Source organism: Atractosteus spatula, chromosome 2 (assembly GCF_055471065.1).
Source record: "Atractosteus spatula isolate fAtrSpa1 chromosome 2, fAtrSpa1.hap1, whole genome shotgun sequence".
Taxonomy (NCBI): domain Eukaryota; kingdom Metazoa; phylum Chordata; class Actinopteri; order Semionotiformes; family Lepisosteidae; genus Atractosteus; species Atractosteus spatula.
Window position 1 is genome coordinate 42,498,868 of NC_142707.1, and position 24,012 is coordinate 42,522,879.

Consider the following 24,012-nt stretch of genomic DNA (forward strand, 5'->3'; position numbering starts at 1 on the left):
TAAGTACCTATGTCATTGTGATTAAGGGTATTGGGTATTTTTTGTGATTTAGGGTACTATTAGAATAATGCAGCAAACTCTGTATTTTTACCAATGCAGTAGTCCTTTTGCCATGATATGTCATGCAACTGTAAAATATAAGATACCTGGTTTTATAAAAGCAGAATAATTTGTAGTTCAGATGATCAAAGGTCATTTGGTATGGCATCAAAGAAATACTTAAAATTTTTTGTAAATATTGTAAGTTATTAGCCCGTAGTCAGCTTAATTCAGGATTCAATTTCTTGTTAATGTTAACATGTTAAATATAACATGATCGAGTAGTTTGTTGCTTAATTGCATCTTGTGTCTTTTATGTATTCCTGTTTTGTACATTTGTTTAGGTCTAGTATTTCTTGTAAGTGCACTGAGTTCTCCAATGAATACTTGATTTTTTTCATTATCTTAGCATTGATATTGATGTAGTTCGCATTGGACAAATCTGGGATCAATTTCTGAGTTGTTGCTGTTGACTACTGTGACATCATCTGCATCTGAATCATGTTTTCTTGTGTCTGAAGTATACTGCATTATATTCTTCACTTTAAAGCACAGATCAATTACTAATGTGTTTTCACAGTTTCATTATGAACTTAGTTCTAAATAATTTCAGCCCTAAAATTTTAGCCTTTCATGTTTTTGCATATCTTCTTTGGATGGAATTCACCAATGTAACTTGTTGCTTGTAGCACAGCCCACACCCTTTCTGAAAGCACTTAGTTTGTTCTGAAATAATTTACACACAGTAACCAGGTGGAACCTGCCACGATTCTAGGGTTCTAGTGTACTTGTATGTACAGTAAGCATCTAGAGTACAAGGTCATGCCTTCCAACAATATTGAGACGCAAAGTCTTTCAATCATGCAATCTCTATCAGGCTTTCTGGAATTGTGTCAATTCCCAGTGTGGCACTTGATGGTGTAACTAAGCAGCAGCAGAATGAGTTCTGTCATTTACAGAAATATTTTATTTGCTTACATTTCAGAAAATGTTTATTGTGCTGGCTGTTCACCATGTAGCATGTCACTGACCCACATGCACCATATAACCAATGCAACCAAGTAGTTCATCAGTAAAAAAAAGTGGAAAATCTTTGACACACCAAGTCAATCTCTAGATTTGAATCCAACTGAGCGTGCATTTTACATTTTTAAGAAACAAAACCCTAAGTCCCAATACCTCAAGAATAGGCAAGATCTCCCAAGTAACTACAAAAAACATTATTATACAGCTTTGTGAGTACAATGGGTTGAGGTTTCATATGGTTATTGCTTAAAAGTGATATGTAACTACTGTAAATACTGATTTTAATACAAATTTAATATGAATGTATGTCTATGCCTATAGTCAATTGGAATCACAGGATTGAACACAAAAGTATATTTGTATTCTAATATGATCAAATGGAATTATCCCTAAATAACATGTATATTAGATTAGGATTCAATTTAATCTAATAATACAAATTGTGTAATTGTTATGGAAAAAAAAGTTTGATTTTGTTGTTCAAATACACTTTGAGGGCACTTTACAACATATGTTTGTATATCTTTGAGAACTCCAGTATATCATTTTCTATTTTTTTTTGCAGGAATTTTGCCATGGGTGAAGCTAATTGACAACTTTGATGCTGAATATGAATACATCACCAATGAGGGCTCAGTTTTTACTTTTAAAACTAATTTAAATGCCCCAAGATATCGTATTATCAACATCAACTTTGATGACCCAGATACTACGAAGTGGAAGGAGTTAATTCCAGAACATGAAAAAGATGTTATTGGTAGGTTTGTGATTTTTTTTGTGTAACTTTAGATTTACTGTCATTCAGTACCATTTTTATGTGGTGCAAATTGAAGAAATGTCAACTGCGTTCTATCAGTTTGTCTACATTACACTCTCTCTCCAGAAGTCATTGCACGGGATAGTCTCAGCACTGACAGTGTAGTATTGGTTTGATTTGTGTTATATTTTTAGAAGGTTGCTACCTGCCTAAAAGTGTTAAAATGCCAAAAATGTCAAAATATACATGATGTAATAATGAATGTTCATTATATGCCTACCACTGATTATACAAAAAATCTATATGTGCCTTAGAACTTAAATTTCTTTCCATTACTTCTAATGTCTTTTTTATTTTGATTGGAAAACAAATCCCATGACCTAAACATTAGGTAAACTGGTATGGTTCTTTTTGCCTATGGTGATAGTCTTTGAGGTGGAAATAGTTGTGTTTTTATCCACTAGAATCAAGAATATGAAATGGGTTTTAAACAAGTATTTTTTCATGGAACTCTCGACTATATTTAAGTTTATGATAAAATGAACAGATTTATCATTAATCCTTTAATTGATTTTAATGTTCCAGAGCGATGGTAGTGAATATACAGATTTTCATTGTTTATATGTATTATCATTTTCTCATTTTCAACATTTTACTATTCAGAAGATGCACAAGTACAGTAAGAGTTACATAAGCTTAATTTTTATATACGTTCACATCAGGTTATATTAATTTTACAGGGCTTCTTGATAAGGAGCTGGAACTGCTAAAATTGAGTTGTGCTGCGTATACGATGAAATGGGTAATTTAAACATTTGCAGTGCTAATTTAAATGAGTATAGTTTAAAATTGTTCAAAAAATGTTTCACTTTAGCACTTCTCAGATGTTTTGAAAATGTGTTCTTTTGGTAAACAAACATCTTAAATTTAGTTTCAGTTCATAGTGTCCAAAACTTATTACATAGATGAGTACAGTACATAATTGATACATTTAAAACATATGATAAATGCCTATCTTAGTGCACCATTCATTGACAGTCATAAGAGGAAAATCATAATCTTTAGCCTAGGAAACCATGAAAACGTTGTTGTTGTTGTTATTATTGCTTACACTTATATAGCGCTTTTCTGGACACTCCACTCAAAGCGCTTTACAGGTAATGGGGACTCCCCTCCACCACCACCAATGTGCAGCATCCACCTGGATGATGCGACAGCAGCCATAGTGCACCAGTACATTCACCACACATCAGCTATCAGTGGGGAGGAGAGCAGAGTAATGAAGCCAATTCATAGATAAATCATAAATCAGTACACCTAATTTTGTGTCTTAAACTCAACTTATAGAAAACGGAAGAGCTGTTATTTATTGGAGTTGAGATGCTGAAAGCATTTCAGCTATTCTCAGATTTTCCTTTTGGAAACTGTTCCCTTTACACTAAATGTCATGGTAATGTGCAGTGTTTAATGTAGTGGCTTTTAAGATGGGCTTTTATATTCAAAATTGTTCTGAGACCTTTGACAGTTGCATTAGAGAAAAGTGACATTGTTGTTGTCATTTCCTTCAGTGTTAAATTTTTCTTAAGAAAAGGCTATCCTTAAAGAGGAAAAAAAGGTCTCGTATACAAAGCATTAGAAAAGGTCAGATAGGAATCTACTTGCCTTTTTATTAAGAGTATGAAAGGACATAGTCTAGTTTCCTTATTCCTTTTTCATGACAGAAAGCAATTGCATTTTTTTCCGTTTCATTTTTATACACCCACAGCTCAAAATACTGATAACATGGCCTGGGTGTCTTTGATGACTGTGTAGTCATCTGTATTCCTTTTATGACTCTGTGTGTCTTAATATAGAAAGCTAACCAGGAAATGAGAATAGCTGTGTTTGCTGCTGACCATGAGCAAAAGCCATTAAAGCGTGAAAATCACACCATATAACTAATTCCATCTAGTATATAAAGCTTTACACTGCATATTTTGTGTTTACCATAATATCAATTGTATTGAATTTCCTTTTCCATCTTAAATTAGGAGTTTAAATATACTATAGAAACATAATTCCAGTGGTTTGATGGAGATTTGGCTATACCTTCTGTATTACATGGACTTGCCGACCTTGTAGTGTGCAGTATATGTGTACATATCATACCCTTGAAATATGAAACAAATATTTCGCAATAAGACTGAGTAAATATTGCATACTTTTCATCTGGTACACCAAGACGAATGTAATTGTAAGAGAAACAATTCATTTCAGTTATTTTCAGCCCAATTATTGAAGTTTTAGTTTAATTAATCAATTCTGAAGTGTTTACTGTTGAGTTCTGGAAGTTATTTATGATAATGAGTGATAAATACACAAAAAATATTGTGCATTAAAGCTAGGTTACTGTTCTAGCTATTGGAGGTATCCATTACTAAGCAGCACAGAATGTTTAAATTAATGTAGTAATAATTGCTTACACTTCTATAGTGCTTTTCTGGACATTCCACTCAAAGGTAATGGGGACTCCCCTCCGCCACCACCAATGTGCACCATCCACTGAATGATGCAATGGCAGCCATAGTGCGCCAGCTATCAGTGGGAGGGAGAACAGAGTGATGAAGCCAGATGGGAGGCCATGATTGATAAAGGCCAATGGGAAATTTGAATAGGATGCTGGGGTAATACCCCTACTCTTTTCTAGAGAGACCCTGGGATTTTTAATGGCCACAGAGAGTCAGGACCTCGGTTTTACATCTCATCCAAAGCATGACGCCTTTTTACAGTATAGTGTTCCTGTCACTATGCTGGGTCATTAGAACACCTCTTCCAACAGCAACCTTAGTTTTTCCCAGGAGGTCTCCCATCCAGGTACTGACAAGGCTCACACCTGCTGAGCTTCAGTGGGTTGCCAGTTATGAGTTGCAGGGTGATATGGCTTCTGGCCATATTGATGTGATTGGGAGTGGATCTGTAAAATGCTCGAAGGCAATCAACCTTCTGAAGTAGCCTCAAGATACCACAACATGCTCAAGTCATAGCACACAGAAATGTGGTAAAGAAAAACAGAATTAATATTTGTGATGAAGCTAATGTTTATTATTCTTAGCAACAGCAATTATAATATAGATCAAGAGAGTCTGAAGTATTTGTTTTTTTTTTCATTTTTTCATATTGTTAATTTTCCAAGTAAATATTTCATTTCATTTTCAGAAGATGCCAGTTTAGCGAAATGTACTGATGACCATCTGAGTATGGGATATATTTTGGCATTGTTATCTACAGTCATGTGAAAAAAAAGTACACCCTCTTTCAATTCTGTGGTTTTATATATCAGGACATAAAAAAAATCATCTGGTCCTTACCAGGTCCTACAGTTAGGTAAATCTAACCTCAGGTGCCAAACAACACATAACAGATTCCACTATGTCATTATTTATTTATCAGAAAATAAGCCAACATGCAGAAGCCATGTGTGAAAAACTAAGTAAACCCCATGATTCAGTAGCTTGTAGAACCACCTTTAGCAGCAATAACTTGGAAGTAATCGCTTTCTGTATGAGTTTATCAGTCTCTCACATCGTTTTGGAGGAATTTTGGCCCACTCTTCTTTACAACATTGCTTCAGTTTTTTATGTTTGAGGGCATTCGTTTATGCACAGCTCTGTTAAGGTCCCGCCACAGCATCTCAAAGGGGTTGAGGCCTGGACTTTGACTTGGCCATTCCAAAACCTTGAATTTTTTTTTCAGGCATTCAGTTGTAGATTTGCTGATGTGCTTGGGATCGTTGTCCTGTTGCATGGCCCAATTTCGGCCAAGCTTTAGCTGTCGGACAGATGGCCTCGCATTTGTCTCTAGTATACTTTGGTATAACCAAACATCTCCACTTTGGTCTCGTCTCTCCAAAGGACACTGTTCCAGAAATCTTGTGGTTTGTTCAGATGCAACTTTGCAAACCTAAGCCGTGCTGCCATGTTCTTTTTGGAGAGAAGGAACTTTCTCCTGGCCACCCTTCCATGAAAGCCATACTTGTTCAGTCTTTTTCTGATCGTACTGTCATGAACTTTAATAATTGACATGTTAACCGAGGCCTGTAGATCCCTAGATGTAGCTCTTGGGTTCTTTGCGATTTCTCTGAGCATTATACAGTCTGACCTTGGGGTGAATTTGCTGGGACGCCAACTCCTGGGAAGATTGGCAACTGTCTTGAATGTTTGTAAATAATCCTTCTCGCTGTAGAATGATGGATTTCAAATTGTTTGGAAATGGCCTTTTTACCCTTCCTGGATTGATCAGCAGCAACAATTGCTACTCTGAGTTAATTGCTGATGTCTTTTCTCCTTGGCATGGTGTTAACACACACCTGAATGCTCCAGACCACCAGACTGCCAAACGTTCTGCTTTTATAGAGGTGGTCACACTTCCTGATGATAAGCTAATCAAGTGCATTTGATTAGCAGCACCTTCTTAGTTCCTATGGAAGTAGTAGGGGTGTACTTAATTGTTCCCAAATGGTTTCTGCATTTTGGCATGATTACATAGTGAAATCTGTTATGTGCTGTCTGTTACCTTAGGCTAGATTTATCTAATTATAGAAGTTGATGAGGACCAGATGATTATTTATACCCTGATATGTAAAACCATTGAATTGAAAGAGGTGTACTTTTTCACATGACTGTATATTTTTTTTTAATATGATAGTGGTGTTTACTGTACACTCCATAAATCTGTTCTGCTGAAAAGAACATTGTAACAAAAATTATAAACACAGTGCAGATTTTAATACATGTTGTTGCTGTAAAAAGCCATGTTTTCTACAACAAAGTCACTTCCCTTTTAGTGTCTTTTTTTTTAGTGATTTTTATAGTTGATTATACTCCTTATTTTTAGTAACGTTTTGTCAGTGCTCAGTCTTTATAAAAGCAAAGAAAAAGCATTCCCGCAGGTTGTAAAATGTGATGATAGATAAATGATAGAAAGCATTGAGAAGGACTAGCAATTGAAAGACATTTGCTTTGCCTTAAACATAGCAGCACTGTGAAAATGTTCAAAAGCTTAAAAAAGCTGAAATATTTTATCTTGACTGCTATACTAATGTAAATGGGTTAATTATCATAAACATACCATTGTGTTCTTATTTTGATGATTCAGTACTCTTAATATGATGATTAGTAATATCAGGCTATTTTCTAGACCAATTCACAAATTCTGCTTTAATGCATCTTGATTTTAAGCTTTTAGGCTACAAAATGTATTACATTAGAAAGGGTTTGCAGGCTTTCTATGGGAATGTAACAACTGGTGAACAGCAGGTTTATAAGTCGAGTTATGTTGGCTCTGGGGTTAGTGATTAGAATTACCTATACATTCTGTTAAAGGGGCTGAGAACACTAGCACAGTGTTTCCCCATACTGATCGCAGGGACCCACAAACGTATTGAACCCTTGCACTAACGCAATGCCTTTGATGAAAAGTGAGAAGAAGCTTGCCTGGTTCCATATTATTTCTGCAGACTTTTGCAGATCTGCAAACTGGGCAAATGGAAAGGTTTCATAAAAACTGAAAAAGCAGAATAATGTTGGTTAGGTATCAACAATTTAAGTCCACTAGTATCACTATTGATATTTCTCTTTGGAAAGCGGCTGTCTGTTGCATACAAGTTAAGCATGTAAATACTTCCATTCACTTCTATGAACAAATATACATTTCTCCTATTCTCTTGAACCACACTAATATTTTCTCTGATAATGTAGTTACAAAATTCTTACTACTATATTATGGTTCAGCTGGTGAGTTTGCTCCTAAATAGTTTTAAGATCTTGTGTTACGCTACAGTTTCTGAAGGGGTCCATAGGGATTGCTTTGTCAGTGCCTTTGGGAATTTAAAATAACTGGACCAGGTCCCTTTGTAGTCTTCTCTATACAAGTCTGAAAAGGTTCAGTTCTTTCAGGGTAGGATATTAGTTTACTTGAGCATTCACTTATTATCTGTGCTCTCTGTTTTCTATCCATTACCTAATACTCAATCCAAATATGCATTTCCCACAGTGATACTAGCCGAAACTTATTGGGCTGTGACCTACAGTATCAGTAGCTGTTACCTTCCTTAGTGAACGCCCTGATTTCTACAGTATATGTTTGATGTGTATGACTTCCTTCCCAGAAGTCATCCTGTTCACTACAAGTTTCCTACTCTACAAGTATAGGCAGTGTTGTGATTTTATACTTCTTGTGCCGAATTGAAACAAGATTGTCTTTTGTAAAATTGGTTTGTGAAGTAGTCAGTTGTATTTTGCCATGCCAACGCAACGCTGCATTAGGGAATAGTTTATTTTTGCACAAGCAATAGTATTCTGTACCGCTAAATATATGTTATATACATAGTGTCTTGTTTCCATAATGATTTACAATAATTAAGTTTTGGAAAATATGAATAGATTTCAAATTTTAACATTGTTTTTCTTTTTTTACAGTTTTTGCATCCTGTGCACATGAACATTTTCTTTTTGTGTGCTTCCTCCATGATGTGAAGAATGTGCTTACAATGTACAGTCTGGAGACTGGAGAACACCTGAAGACATTCCCTCTGGATGTAGGCTCTGTGGTGGGGTTCACTGGGCGGAAAAAGGATTCTGACATTTTTTACTACTTCACCTCTTTTCTTTCACCAGGTACATAGCATATGCATTGTGAAAAAGATCTAGGTCTCCACCCAGTCTCACCTGCAGTTAGACCCACCAGCAAGTTTTTATGCCTCAAGACTGGATTTAATTTATGAGAAGGAGTAATCAAATGCTGTGTGGTACCGTCATACTTGTCACTTCAGAGAGCCCATCAGTTACTAATTTCCTGAAAGGACACTCTCAAAGACCGGATGCAACCTAAATGTATCTTCTGCAAAAAGTGTCAATATCTAGCTTCACCTAGAACTAAGTAAATTCTGCAAGGGTTCATTGATGTGCCATTTTTTAGAAGTAAATATTGACTCACATGATAAGGTAAAATTTTGCACATCTAGACAAAAAGTAGCTTGCTTCTTTGTCAAGAATTGTGTCCGTATGTAGCTGTAAATAAGTAAGAGGTTAAATAAAATCAGGTCCTGACTCCAATTGGTCCCTTTTCAAGCAAATTATAGAAATACTGTATATTCCTGTTGTCAGTGAAAATATCCAGTGGTAAAAATGACCGTTTTATTAACAAGAATATAAAAGCCCAATGTTTACTGCAAAACCAAACCAGAAAAATATTAAACTCACCTTGCGAGGCAGAATTACTCTATAGGGAAAAGAGGGAAACTTGTTTTTTCAATTTTTTTCAGTTGTATGATGTAATTAAGCCTTATAGGCAAATAATTCACTTACATGAAAACGAAGTCATTCTCTTTAATGTTTAAATTAAGTGGATGTAGTCTGTCTAGTCTGTAAAGGTGGTGTTCTCTCAGTTCTACAGACACTTCTTCTCCCATCTACAGATCTATATTCTGGTCTGATTTCTCTATTTACTTGTGTACTGTCTTCTCTATTGATCCTTTAAGATGGATGACTTAATCGTTCATCCACAGTTGGGTTGGGCTTGGTTAAAAAATGAATCCGTTTTGTTTGGGCACCTGGTTTTTGACCACTGTGAGTGCCTCAAGTGACAAGTTAACAGACAGCTAGGCAAATGCTACATGGAATGATCATTTTCTTTTATTAAGAAATAGGGTACTGTGAGGTGAAATTTAAACATGTTGATATCCCCCACATGTTACAATATTAATGGCCAGTAGTTAAAATTTGAAAACATCCTTTATTAACATGTTTTGTAAGTCCTCAGTATCATTACTCTTTACTCAGCTGTGCTTAATAATCTGACAATTAATTAGCCTAACAGTATATTTACCTAGGAGGAAATTCAGATTTTGTTTTGTCATTAAAAAAAATATATCATTAAACATTCACATCCATGTATCCCACCTTCACTTAACCTGAACATCTGTGAAAAACAAGGTCCTTTATGTATTGGTTTGTTTTTCAGTTCAGTGCCATCCAGTATTATTTTGTTGAAAACTAGGTCTTAATTCAAGCTTTAAGCAGTTAAGGTTTAGTCTTTAGGTTGATTATCATGTTAAAATACCCTTCATAGGTCTTCCATTGCGTATTAAATGATATTGAAGAAATGCTGAGCCTTTAGAAATTAATCTTCCATTTTAACTAGTTTGTCAACTATTTTTGAACCACCAAAACAAGACTGAATCCTTATGTTAGTCTTGTCATCTGTTTAGAATTAACCTTTATAAAGAAAGAGGAGAAGACAAGGAAATCAGTGATTCATGTAATGGCATTAAAAAAATGAGTGGATAAAAAAAATGTGCCAAAAACATGCTAAGGTAGAAAATGGAAGAAAAATTAAGAAAAGGGAAATTCTTCATTTGAAAGCTCAAGGCTCATGTTCCTAACCAGCACCGATTATGCTGTTGATTTAATTACATCCATCTCACAGAAGGAAGGAAGAATGTCATAACAGCTTGAAACTTCTCGATAATATGTGGATAAAAAGCATTAGAGAGGAATGTGAAATGGTTTAAATTTTCAACTGAAAGAGGAAACATTAAGGTTGTCACAATGTTGTATGACACTTATTGTAACTATCTTAAAGCTTGCAGGTCATGTAGATACACAAACGAGAGAGAGTGCACAGTAGTATATTTTTCTGCATTACACAGTACCATTACACAGTTTTATGATGTCCTGGTTTTATTAGTCTCCTGTCTGACCCTTTTAAGACTTGATAGAATGGTCACACAGCCCTGCAGTTCCTGCTAATATGTGAGCTATAGGGCTCAGTCCAGGCTTAATGAAACAGATGTACAGTATAACTTCCATCATGGATTTAGAACATAAGAATGTTTGGAAATGATAGGAGCCCAGTTCCTAGTTCGGCTGGTTTTTAGGCGGTAATGTGTCCAAGGATCTAGCTATTTAATGAAAAAGTCATGGTTTTGCCATTGACAACATGACTGGGTAGCTTGTTCCAGACTCCCACTGCCTAATTATTACATTAAGCCTCTTGTAAGTTACACGTATCCATGAAATGCATACTTTAAACATATTATGGGCTGACGCAATAATTAATAAATTTCTACTGTTAGCTGAAACAAGCTCACGTTTATTGTAAACCTGCTTCTCCTTTTGTCTGCAGTCTGTACTGTGGGACCTAAAACTCTGTACAGTCCTGAATATCTAGGTTTTGTTTTTCATCCCTGAAATTCCTAGTTGCTTCTGCTATAGCATTATAAGCTGTCAGATTGTTTAACGATGTTGGATGATTCTCAGGAACACTTGCCTGGATGTTATTGTCTAATAAAATAAGGAGATTTTCTACAGACGTTTCCTGCAGTGCTGGCAGCTCAATACAAGGGTCTACAGTGCATCACACTTAATTTTTTGTAATAACAGCTGCTTTATTTCAGTTAAAACCAAGTAACGCAAATCTTGACGCTGTTGTTATGAATTAGTAGTGGTGCAAAATCCAATTGTCAAATGATCTCAAGATATATGTGTGTGTTATCCCAGTGAGATGTCGGTTAAAAACTTTGGTGAATTATATTTTAAAAAAAGCTATACACACTGAATTGAAAAGCATTCTGGCTACATACTTCAGTAATTTTGTTATTTTTGTGACCGAGATGGTGGCTTTTTAATATTTTAATAATGATGCAAGTTCCCTCTCCTCATCTAATAGTTGATATCAATAAAGCATTTAATTGTAAAAAAAAATGCCAATGATTAATGCTTTTACTAAACTCTCATCCATTTTGTGTTATTCTGATCACAGCCTTAAATGGTAGAGATGATCTCCTCTTTGGAAGGTGGCGCTGCACGTACTGTTTTATTTTGTTTTAAACTGATTTAAAATGAACACCTACTGCCCCCTTAGACACGTGACTCTTGTCTTATAGCTATATTCCAAACACTTTCTTCTTTTAGGTGTAATTACTTTCTTTTTTGTTTGCAATTTTAATGTATGCGTTAACCTTATATTTAAGCACAAATATAGTAAAAAGCATGAAAGGAACCAACTTGAGCTTATAGAATTGCTGCAGAATTACAAGTCTTCTTGTATGTTGTTAAACTTTTTGTCTTCCTGTTGTAGTTTCTATGCCCATGGAGTCTTTCACAAGTGTCTGTGAAATGAAGATTGTACTTTGAGTTGGCATATTCAACTCAGCAGCAGCAAGTTAGTTAAGACTTTTGCTTACACATTAGAAATTCAGCCTGTAGAGTGTGTTTGAACAGGTTTATCCAAAATGAAATTACATCAAACCTTTTTTTAAGCTATCAGTCTACCAATAGGCTTATGGGACTGTAGAATTACTCACCTTGTTACAGCATCTATTTTAGCCTGCTTAAACTTGCCTGGTACATGGATTTTTTATTCAGTAGACAGTAGTGTATCCACTATACACCGTTTTCTGCATGAAGCTAATTTTCCCCCTCTGTGGGGTGTAAATATGACTGCTGGTGGCAGGACGGTTTCAGATATGTTGAAATAGAATTTTACTGCCAAGTGCCCCTACAGCCTTTGTTTTTTTATTTTACTTATATAATGTATCTCGCTATAGTTTTATTTCCATTTCAAGCTGGCATCCTTCTAATATTGCTTTGTGGAGTATGGCCCATATTGCTGTATACAGTACATGCAGTCCCATAACTGGTTTGAGATATGAACTCCTATATCACTTATAAGTCTATGCTACTATAAAAGGGTAGCATTTGGCCGCACAAAACATACGGGTGATAAAAGTGATCTGTTTTCTGCTGAACTATTGTATATTGTTTTGGAGACATGTATTTGACTCCCTCTGTTGAACTATGAGTTCAAATCAAACTTCTGTTTTTTTTGGTGATTGGAATCCAATTAGTGCACCTTATAACAGAAGTACAGAAAATTATTAACCTTTTGAAAGTACAAATAACTCTTCTGTTTTATGCATTCCTTACCACCACTGTTTATTCATATATAATATGTGTTTATTTCATAATATTTCTTCTGTGTCAACAGTTAAGTTGACTTTATTTACAAAAACTGTTAGGTACATATTAATTTTTTCAGGGTTTAATATATTTAATTCTGTGTTCTAGAGTTAAGCATAATTATTACAGGATACTTAATCTTAACAATACTTAACCAGGCCATACTAAACAATTATAATTCCTTCCATTTATAAATTGATTTTCTGGACACTCCACTCAAAGTGCTTTTTCAGTTAATAGGGACACTCCTCCACCACCACCAATGTGCAGCCCCCAACTGGATGATGTGCCAGTATGCGCACCACACACCAGCTATCTGTGGGGAGGAGAACAGAGTGATGAAGCCAGTTCAGAAATGGGGATTATTAGGAGGCTATGACTGGTAAAAGCAGTGGGAAATTTGGCCAGGACGCCTATTCTTTTTGAGAAACACCCTGGGATTTTTAATGACCACCGAGAGTCAGGATCTCGGTTCTATCTCTCATCAGAAGGACATCACCTTTTTACAGTACAGTGTCCCCTTCAGGTTACTGGGGCATTAGTATATTAGTATACTTGGGCATTATACATTTGGGACAGACTGCAGGGTGAGCACCCCCTAGTGGCCCCACTGACACCTCTTCCAGCAGCAACCTTAGCTTTCCTAGGAAGCTAGTTCCCCACTTACCTTTTTAAGCAAGCACAACCATGTTTAGGTTACAACCATGCCATTTAAAAAAAAAGGCAATGGTGAAGATAAAGTAGGTTTGATGGGGTTGAGTTTCCATAATGCATAGGTAATTTTTTTTGTTCAATAACTCTTTTATATATTGACCCAATTGTGTTAATACCTTGTTTGTTCTTTCATAGCTATCATTTACCATTGTGACCTAACTAAGGATCCTTTGGAACCAACTGTGTTCAGAGAGGTTACAGTCAAGGGATTTGATCCTTCAGACTATCAGACAACTCAGGTAAATCACCCCTCACATCTTCTTTTCTTTTTACATGAGTAAATAGGAAATAAGCTTACAAATGAGAAGAAGCCAATTGGTCCTTCTAGGGTTTTTTTTATTTTAGTAGATAAGTGTTCTGAGGAACTCATACAGACATTTCTTGAAATAAGTGATTGTATAGGCTTCAGCAGCATGGCTCCAGACTCCAACCACCCTAAACATTAAATGAATAAAATAATTAAATAAAGATTAAAAAAGTTAAAGACAGACTGGGCCAGTCTAAGATTTCATACTTTTTTTCTCTTGATAACCCCCCTTATATTTTGGGTCACTGAAAAGCAGCATTGTGAAGGACCACTCAATATATAAGAAATAATTATCTTGAACATACGCTGTGTTTCTGTAAAATCCAGAATTCATTCTGCTTTTGCTATTGTTAGTTAAATCACAAAGATGGATGAGCCAGTTCTAGAGATTATTATCTGAAACTCAGAATAATCTGTTCTTCTCTGTTAATAAGTACCCAACCTCTTAGCTACTGCAACACTTAAATTGCTCAGGTGCCAATTAAGTTTTTGGAATGTTCCAAGCTTCAGTGAAATAGCTTGTGTAAAAAGTGGTTTAACTTGCAGCTAATTTCATTTTGATATGCAAAGTCTTTTGAGCAGCAATTCATATACTGATCCAACAAACCAACCAGAATTGCAAATAACATTAAAAACATTTTAGGGATATAGTGGTAGAGAGGCATAGAGCAGGAAAAGGGTACAATAAATTTCAAAGGCAGAGATTATACCTTCTAGCGCAGTGAAGTTCAACATTAAAAGTGGGAAATGCATCATATTACCTATATGAGGGACCCCCAACCTGAAGGGGCTTGTCAAGAGTTAACTCATGCACATATTTTTACAGTTTTGTGTGCCTTGCATTTTGATAAATATAAGTGTAATACTAAAATATTATAAGTAAAATACATACATTCCTAAATGTATATGCATTTATTACTCTTTAGTGTGATCCTTACCCTTACTTTCCCTTGCTGAGTTCTCCAGTCTCAGGTTTGTAGCTTGACACTGTCCATCTCCTGAAGAAGTCTGAAACTGCCTGAGAGTCGAGGCAGATCAAGCAACTTGAGAATTCACTACTTTAACCACTGTCATCATCACATTATTAAACTCATAATTTGAAGTCCTGACACAAAGATTTTCATGATGAACAATAAAATCAGTTCCTCTTTTCCTTAAAGTGATTAATATCACTATTTTTCCCCTTTAGTTGTACAGTACCATTTATGGGTTTTAGCTCTTCTTGAATTCACATTATCTCATAGGTTGTACCACACACTCATCAGGTGTAATACTAAATACTTTTTCATCTTTTTCATTAACTGATGTCTGTTAACATTTTCAGCCATTTCACTGTTGTGTGTCTCCACTGATCTAGCAGACCGTGTTAAGTTTGGCACACAAAGCCATTGCACGTACCATTAAAAATCCTCTTGTGTGCTAATAATGGCAAAGATGCCGTAGGTTGCTAACTCCTGGTTTAAACATTTGTAACATTTGCTTTACTTTTTTGTTTTTTCTTTTGTTTTTTTTTTTACTAGTCCTAGTTTAAAAATGAGAAAATGCACAGAAGGTGCCCTACAAGATCTGTGACATTAATTTCTCTGAAAACAGACATATGGCCTGGGAAACTAAGTGCCATTTTAGTCACTGCAGGAACTTGTTCTTTGTTTACCTTTGTGTTCTGCTGCCTGTTCCTTAAAGGTTCAATAAATGATGAATGCGCTTTCCTCTTTTGCAGTGATGGCTTTCTGATTAATGATCCCTTTCTTTTGACATTATCCATTTGCCTTCTGTCCAGTCCCGTTTATACAGAATTATACCAGCAAAACTGCTCTATGTCCACACATATCGTGTGTGTTTACGAATCATAAACACAAGCTTAAGTGACAAATATATAAGAACAGGATGAATGATCTTGAAGAAAAACAACCCTTTGTCATTGGATGTTATATCCAAGAATTAATCATACTGAAACTAAGAGTGGATACTCACGTGGTTCATAACTCCTTGATTTTATTTTGTGTTTATTGCATAGATTAGAGAATGGTGATTTTTTTATCTTTACATTATGGTTCTTATTAATAAGCTAAACTGAATGGTGGCAATAGTGGAGAATTTATGTGATATGCATTTTTTATGATGTATCAACTGCTATATTTTTTTAATTTGCCTGTGTGTTCTATTTTTACTTGAGGCATCAGTCTTGCCATTTGACGTCAGTGGGATTCCATGTAGAGAATACCCTTAATATATATCCTTAAGGAATACCCTCGTTTATTACACTGCTGTTAGAACAAGTGGATAAGCATGTCTTTCATTTAAAGTGGTGATGCATAAGGCCAAAACTATGTTTGAATTCTGTTTTTACAGAGAAGTCCTGTGATCTCCAAGCTTATAAACCATTTGCACAAGGATCTCTAAAAGACAGCAATGCTTGTTAAGTTGTGTTCAGTGATAATATATATCGTAGAGGCATAAATGCCTTTAGCAGGGCTGTTTAATTTTTGTCAATGGTGATGTTTCACATAGTTTGTAAACTGATTAATATTGTAGAGGATGATGGTGATGTTTTGGCCTGTTTTAATTGAAAATAAAATGAATTCATAGGTATACATATAGTAAAACTCTATTTTCAGTAACCATTTAATCCAATACAGAGTCTCTGTGAGTTGGAGCCTAGCCAAGCAGACAAAGTTTTTATTTCTTATAAGTAACAATGTCTGGAAACTTGTACATTATTACCAATAATTAGAAGCAGTTCCTTTGTACACACTGACTACTAGTACTGCTTTGCTTGAGGAAGATGTACTCAACATGCATTAGGGATAAGAGAACTGCTTCCAACTCGTGTGTGTGTATATATATATATGAGAAACATTACAAATTTAGCTTCACACAGAACCGGAATAGATTATGAGTCTCCCAGTGAAATTATTACAATCTAACATCACAAATATACATGGAACACATCTCAGTTATCTTAAATATCTTTGATTTGTTTGTATATTTATGTTGCTTGAGAACTGTATTTTCTGTCTGTCCCCTCAGGAGTCACCATTGGCTTATAGCCTATCATTGTTTTCCTTTGCTCTTAAAAATGCAGTATTGTACATTATTAACGTATATCCATTTAGTGCTGACAGTGTTTTAACTAATACAAATTCTAGTCATTAAGTTAAAAATAAAATGGTCTTGAATGCACACAATTACGTGCTGAGGTGCATCAAATGTTGTCTTTAAGATCTGTTATAATGAGAAATCTATAAACGGTGTCACTTTAATCAATATTGTAAGGAGCATTGCTAATATATTACATGTGCTCACAACACCTTTATACCACACATTAGCTTGCATGGTCATAGAATGATTATGCTGTGTCTTTAATAAAGATGATATCAAAATTAAAGTAAGAATTGCTATTTTATGTTGATGTTTAATCCAGTAATAATGTTTACGTTATGTTTTTTTATTTAGCTGTCAGACAAGATCAGTAGAACCTCATGTTTTAAATTAATGTGGATTGACTCAAATAATTGTTTGTAGATGGGGTGAACTGGAACCATTGTGAAAGAAAGCCATGGAAAAACATCAAGCTACAAATGTCAAAATGCATATATACTGCATATAAATTAAAATGTGAATATATACAGAACAGACAGTATACTCACTGGAATCAGTTTGTGTCAAAATAGTAACGAGCTATAGAGTGGTACTATTTTTTTAGAATGGATCACGTTGTTTTTTAGCATTGGTTTTTGGACTAAAATATCTGCTAAAGGCTTCAGAAAGACAAAACTCAGGATTCTGGTCATGTTCTTAGTTTGCAATTTGCCTAAATAAGCAAACTCTTATTAAAGAAAATAACAAAATACGACATTGAGAACCACACACAGGTTTATAGAAATGCACATAAAGTTTAGAATCATTTCTGCTATTTTAAATAGTCCATAGATTAAAAACAGCAACTTCAAACATATAATCCAATTAATCCACAGTGTACTTGCAATCGTAATTTTCAGTAAAGTGGATATCATTTTTTTTTAAAAGCTGGTCTAAATGAACATGTACAATACTAGAGTTGTCCTGTGTTTGATTTTAATAGGCTGATGGCTCTCTCGCTCTCTGAGGAATAGCTAAGAATAACACAAGCCTTTAACAGACAGGGAGATATTTTTCAGAATCCGGTGAATTAATATTATCTGTCGGATGCGTTGTCACATACCCTAAAGGGAAGATGAAAGTAGCCCAGTTTTCTCATTCAGAATTTAATTGGTTCTTTGTCATTAGAGGTTGTGTTTGACGAGAGGAGTGTGCGATGGACCTCGCCCTGTGTGTACCTGACAAATGAGTCCCCACTTCGCATTGGATTGCTTGTTTTCAGTTTTAGCCCCATGTTTCCCCCCCTGTCCTTCCCGTGCAGTTTCTGCTGCCAAGGACATTTCATCCCTCAGGCCTCACGGACGAAGGTAGCCAATTCCTTTACTAGATTAATGACTAAATGAGTTTTCAAGCTGCCAGCGAGAGGTAAGGATGACCTGAAACTGTGCCAGTGGTTTATTGGTTTTGTACATGTATACACTAGTGTGCCGGGCAGTTGGGGGGCAAAGTTTAAGGGAAATGGTTCGAGCTACAGGACAACGTGCTTGGCATTAATGGGGGGTGGTGCAGAAATATAATTCTGTGGCAAGTGTTCTGAAAAGGCATCGTGTGTTTGATGCACGATGCCTTAATCTAAAAGACTGGTCATGAGGCATTTTCTACCCGCAAACCTTTTGTCATGGGCTAAAACAAATGTTTCAGTGAAAAGGTGAAATTGAGCGCCCTTCATTGGAGTACAATTTTATCATTTCCTATTCTGTCATTTAGATGATATAGATGGACACACAGTATTTCATTATTGTTTCTATTACAGCTGTAAATTCTTAATGTGTCCCATACTATGATTAAATATTGAGCTTTTTGTATAGGAAGTGTACAATCTCTGTGTTTTTCCAGGGCTAAATACTAATTTAAAGTTTTCTAATTTGAATCGCTTATGAAACTAGCAAATTTACAGTTTACTATTTATTTTAAGAATCTTTTGATTGTTTACTACAACTCTCACCCATTATACAGTGTATTATTTAAATGTTTTACACTATTAACCTAAATCTGTGTGGTCACATAATCCTGGCTGTAATATCTTTAAAAGGTCTCTTAGCGATATTAAGTATTTGATGTTAATTATACTGTCTCTAGTTGTCAGTTAGTCCAATAAATGTAAAAATATGGATAATATTAATTACACTGAAGTGCTATGATCTTGTAGCCATCTTTCCTTTTGCCTGATTTTTTTCCAGCGTTTTACAGTTTTGGAATTTAATGTGAAAATATTACATTCTTTTAATGTCAGGAACTAATTTTTACTTCATTCAGGGTAACATGCCTCAGAAAAAGTGGGAAATATTTATTTGTTAATGTATTTAGGGTGTTAATTTCTTAAAGGTAAGAGAAAGTGGGATTTTAATAAATACTCTGTTAGTCAAGTGTTCAGACCCATGCTGGCTAAAGCCATGTGGTTTAATTTGCACAGTCTCACTTTCTTCTGTCCATAGCCTTCTGCTGGTGGTTAACAAATCGGGTCTGGCCAAATTAAAAAGGGACCAAGTGCAGCAGAGAAAATAGATCAGCCCTGTGTCTAGATTGCAACACTGGAATTCAGCTGATTACAAGAATATGTTGTCCTCTCTCCCTGTGGCTTTTCAGGAATCCAGCAGATAATCAACAAAATCACAAGAAGTTACAGTTCTAAAAAAAGCATATTTGTTTTATCTGTAATCTAAAAAACCTGAATTGTCTTATCTGCAATCTAATTTGTTGGTGTTGTGTGGATGACAGCCTCTGTTTATGGACAGCTTTTGAACCTGTCCCATGTTTCCAGCTCAGTGACAGCCTTGCACTATTTATAGATACACACATTGGATAGCTCCTAACCCTTGAGAGCCACAGCAGTCCTACTTCAATAGAACCTAAAAGAGTGTAGGTCTTATACCCTTATACTGTATCTCAAGGTGACTTGTGTACTGTGCAAAATCAGTAAAAAAGTATCGGTTTTGTGAGACCACATTGTATTGTAATACTGTGAAAGCATTCAGTTTGTATGTTTGAGTTGTTCTAGGTTGGTTTATATATTTTTATTTAGACATTTTCACTGTTCTTGAATAAATGTTTTTAATAAGGCTTGTGTGATGGGGTGATATTCTAGTATCATTCATATTTAGCAATAGATAAATGGATGTTGACTGTTGGGACTTTTAACTAGATTAAGTTGTGGGAAATGTTTTAGTATATAATGAATATTTGTAGATATACCAAATTTTAATTATACAATTAGGATAAACAGATGATTTGATATGATCCAGTTGTGCTGCAAGTATTTGGAAATCTGGAGGGCACTTATCATTGTTTATATTTGAAAATGGAGACTTCATATTAAAAGCATAACTTGCATTTCCTCAAAGTACCACACTGCATCGTAGAATACAACTTTGACATGGCTGAAGATATATTGGGAGGAAAAAAGCCAAAGCTTATTACAGTCCACCTAGTTGTGTGTATAAAACAGTACTGTTGTTGCTTGTTCTCTAAACACCTCACCAGTCTGGTTCTGTCTGCTCTAGGGATCAAAGGATAAGATGCTATGACATGGTTTGGTCCTTTGAGGAGGAACAAATTTGAAAAAATTATGTATCATTTAGTAGAATATACATTTATTGATTGTTGAAAATTAATAATTTCAGATTCTAGTATTTATAGGTATATTAGAACACAAATTACAAACAAAATTGTAACAATTGTGATCACAACATCATTTAACATTGTATGGTCTTTTAATAGTACCTGGTCTTCACTGATGGTTCCATCAAAGTGTGGCAGGCTTTCAGCCTGTAGAGGAGGAATAGGGAAGGAGACGAAGTGTAGGAAGATAAAAGACAGGTGGTAGAAGTGAGCAAATAAGACCGAGACATAGGTAAGAGCAAGGGGAGTGTTGAATTTAAGCAACAGTCAAAGAAGAGCACAAAGGAAGGGTTTAAGGGAAGCTGAAAAAGAATTTGAAAAGCAGCATAGTTTTGAATGAACTGCAGAGTGTATAGCTACTAAATTAAGTTAATAAGATATGCGGTAGTTCCTCACTATTTAAAAATAAGGATCAGGCAAAAAGCAAATGAAATTGGTGAGTTTACCTTAGGGGTTGCTTCAAAATATTGATTAATAAAAAGGTGTTCTTTTAATACCTTGGACATATTGGTTCCTCTCTTTTTCATTTTCATCTGTATTGACATTCAACTTTATCACCTGTGCTCAATCAAATTTTGCAAATGAAGTGATTTGTCACTTACGCAACAAAAGTCACTCACGTATATCATGATTAGGTATGAATGATCAGTTAATCATAATGATGCCAAAACCATTTAATTAAAGTCAATTCAGGACTTTGACTGGGTCACTCATGGACATTCACTTTCTTACGCCACTCCAGTATAGCTTTGGCCTTAAGCTGTGGATCGTTGTCCTGCTGAGAAGATTGTTTTTCCCCAGTTAATGCAGATTTTTCTTTAAGATTAGTACTTTGCTCATTCTATGTTCACATCAGTCTTGACAAGCGTCCCATTTACTGCTGATGAAAAGCAGATATATAACATTATACTGCCACCACTGTGCTTGACAGTACAGATGGTGTTGACTCAGTGATGCACTTGTCTAATTGCAAAGTGTTACATCTTACACAAAGTTCCAGTTTTGTTTTGTATTTTTTTTCAATTATCACTTAGAATCTTTGTTGCAAACCCCATGTGGGATATGAGATTTGATATGGGATATGTTTTTTGGTCTCATTGGCATCCCTAACCAATTTTCTTCTTGCCCAACTGCTCAATTTGGAAGGACAGCCCAATTTAGGCAGTGTCTGGATGCCTTCCACTTGTAAATGATTAACTTCACTGTACTCATAAAACATGAAGGGAATTTGAAATGTTTAGATACCTTTCTTCTTATCTGTGTATTTATACAATTTTAGCCCAGAGTTGTTTTAAAAGCTCTTTGGTCTGCATGATTGAATCTTTGCTTGAAATTAACTACTTGGCTGAGGAACCTTACAAAGATACAGTAGGTGTAATTATTCCGGGGTCATGTGAATAACTTATTATAAATAGAGGCGTCACATTGTATGGCAACTAATTGTGTGGTACTTTAGGATAATTTTATAAATGTACTGAAAATTTAGGTTTACCACTGTAAAGATTTGAAAACTTGCGCAATCATACCTTTTCTGTTTTTCTTTCATATTATCTTTTTGTTTCGACTGTGTGGAGTAGGTACACCCAGTCCTCCTTATTCATGGGGGAAAATATTCTTAAATAGTCTGCAGATAATGGAAAAAAAAGAATTGTTAAACTATACTCAGTCATTTCTGCTATTACACAAGTTTACTTAACATGAACTGGGTATTATGCAATTAATTTATTAGGGGATGCTTCTGCCATGAAGCAGTTTCTCTTAGGCTGTACCACCCCTTAAGTATACTGGAATTAGTCATATGTAGTGTGTAAAAATGGTTGAGCTACAGCCTCAGTCAGCAACACGGTTCTCTCACACTTTGGATTCTGTGTCAGTTGTGTATCTGTGCTCGGTCATTGTATTTTTATTCTTTGAAAACGATACAAATGTTGCTGTTTCAATGAATGGCAAGGGTGTGAACTGGTCTGCTAGTGCATGTGTTGCAAGTTAAAAGAAAATGATAGCTGTTACTCAGAAATAAAAGCTTAATAGTATTAAACAAAATGAGAGAAACAAAAGAATATAAAATTATTTTTGCCACTGGGCTTAGAGTAGTATTGTTCTTACACAAAATCTTGTCTCACCCTCCTCCACTGTAGAATTTCTTATAGCTTAGCGATGTAAATAGTGACATATATTCTGCCTTATTTATCTTTTTTTCCACTGTTTTTCTGTTTTTCCCTGTTTTTAAAATGATTACAAAAACACATTGTGCAGAAATAATACATTCAAATAATAATATGGACAATTATTATAGAAAAAATACCTTAGATATTGTGAATCTGAACTCTCTACCCCTTAACCCTTAACGTATCTATAATGTGGTTTGCACATTGTACATTATAACAATGTTTTCCAGGAACACAACTATCACGTAACAGTAGAATTTACTGTTTACAGGTATACCAATACCATGTTTATCGATATAAATATGCTAAATAATTAAAGAACACAAGAGAAAATATAGTACTACAAGTTTTCTGTGATAAAAAGTGATATTAAAGAAATAAACATGACGCATATACATTATGCTTGTTATTAAGTGCCATAATCCTTAGGAAGATGTGATGAGACTACAGTACCGTACATGAATATGCATGGCAATGTGTTCGTTGTGACTCTGAGTAAATCTGATGGCAATGAGAGTAATGCTCAGCCCTTGTTTCCTGCTTGTTTTGATTTGTGGTTTGGCATGTGTAAAAGGAGTTAAAGGCAAAATCCCAACAAGAGGCAACAAAGGACTGTGAGCAAACAGTACTGAGGCGGAGCAGACAAAGAACTGGAAAGTGATGCCATGGGTAATGCAGTGGAAATATTTTCCCTCTCTATTTTGAATTGAGACTTACCAATGGTCTGAGACGCTAGAGCCACTTACTGTAAAACATTTTCAGTTTCAGATATGCTGCTCATGTCAGGCTTGGATTGACACTACAAATGTGCGACACTGCAGATGAACAAATCGTGGATAAGTAGGAAGGAGTAAATACAACCAGTATTGATTGCTACTTCAAAGCGTCATGACTGCGAAGTTTAAACCAACAAAACGAAAGAAACTTTACAAGGCAAAATGGCAAAATGTGTACTGTGCTCCTGTTCATCTGGCATAAACTCCCTTTTCCAACATTTTCATTACATGCCAGTATTTGTTTTATTTATTGTATGAATGATGATTGGAAACTACACTTCCTGAATAGTTTTCATATTTATTTTATTTTACAAAATCTTGAAGGTAAGGAGTTATGGATAAAAATGGGAACTGAAAAAGGCAATTGTTTAAACCACAGATATAACGCCTTTAGCTTTGAAATGAATGAAAGTCATCTTATTGTGCCTTGCAATTCTTTTCAGTCTGTTATCTGTTTAATATTTTTGCC

At 35.1% G+C, this 24,012-nt stretch overlaps 1 protein-coding gene across 1 annotated transcript in view; it reads left to right on the forward strand.

The window, feature by feature from the left end:
* prep (prolyl endopeptidase) overlaps positions 1-24,012 on the forward strand; it is a 55,356-nt gene that overhangs the window by 16,008 nt on the left and 15,336 nt on the right. The window contains exons 8-10 of the mRNA XM_088935308.1: positions 1,631-1,822; positions 8,278-8,475; positions 13,669-13,772. Of these exons, the coding sequence (XP_088791434.1) occupies positions 1,631-1,822; positions 8,278-8,475; positions 13,669-13,772 (494 nt within the window). The remainder of the gene's footprint in view (positions 1-1,630; positions 1,823-8,277; positions 8,476-13,668; positions 13,773-24,012) is intronic.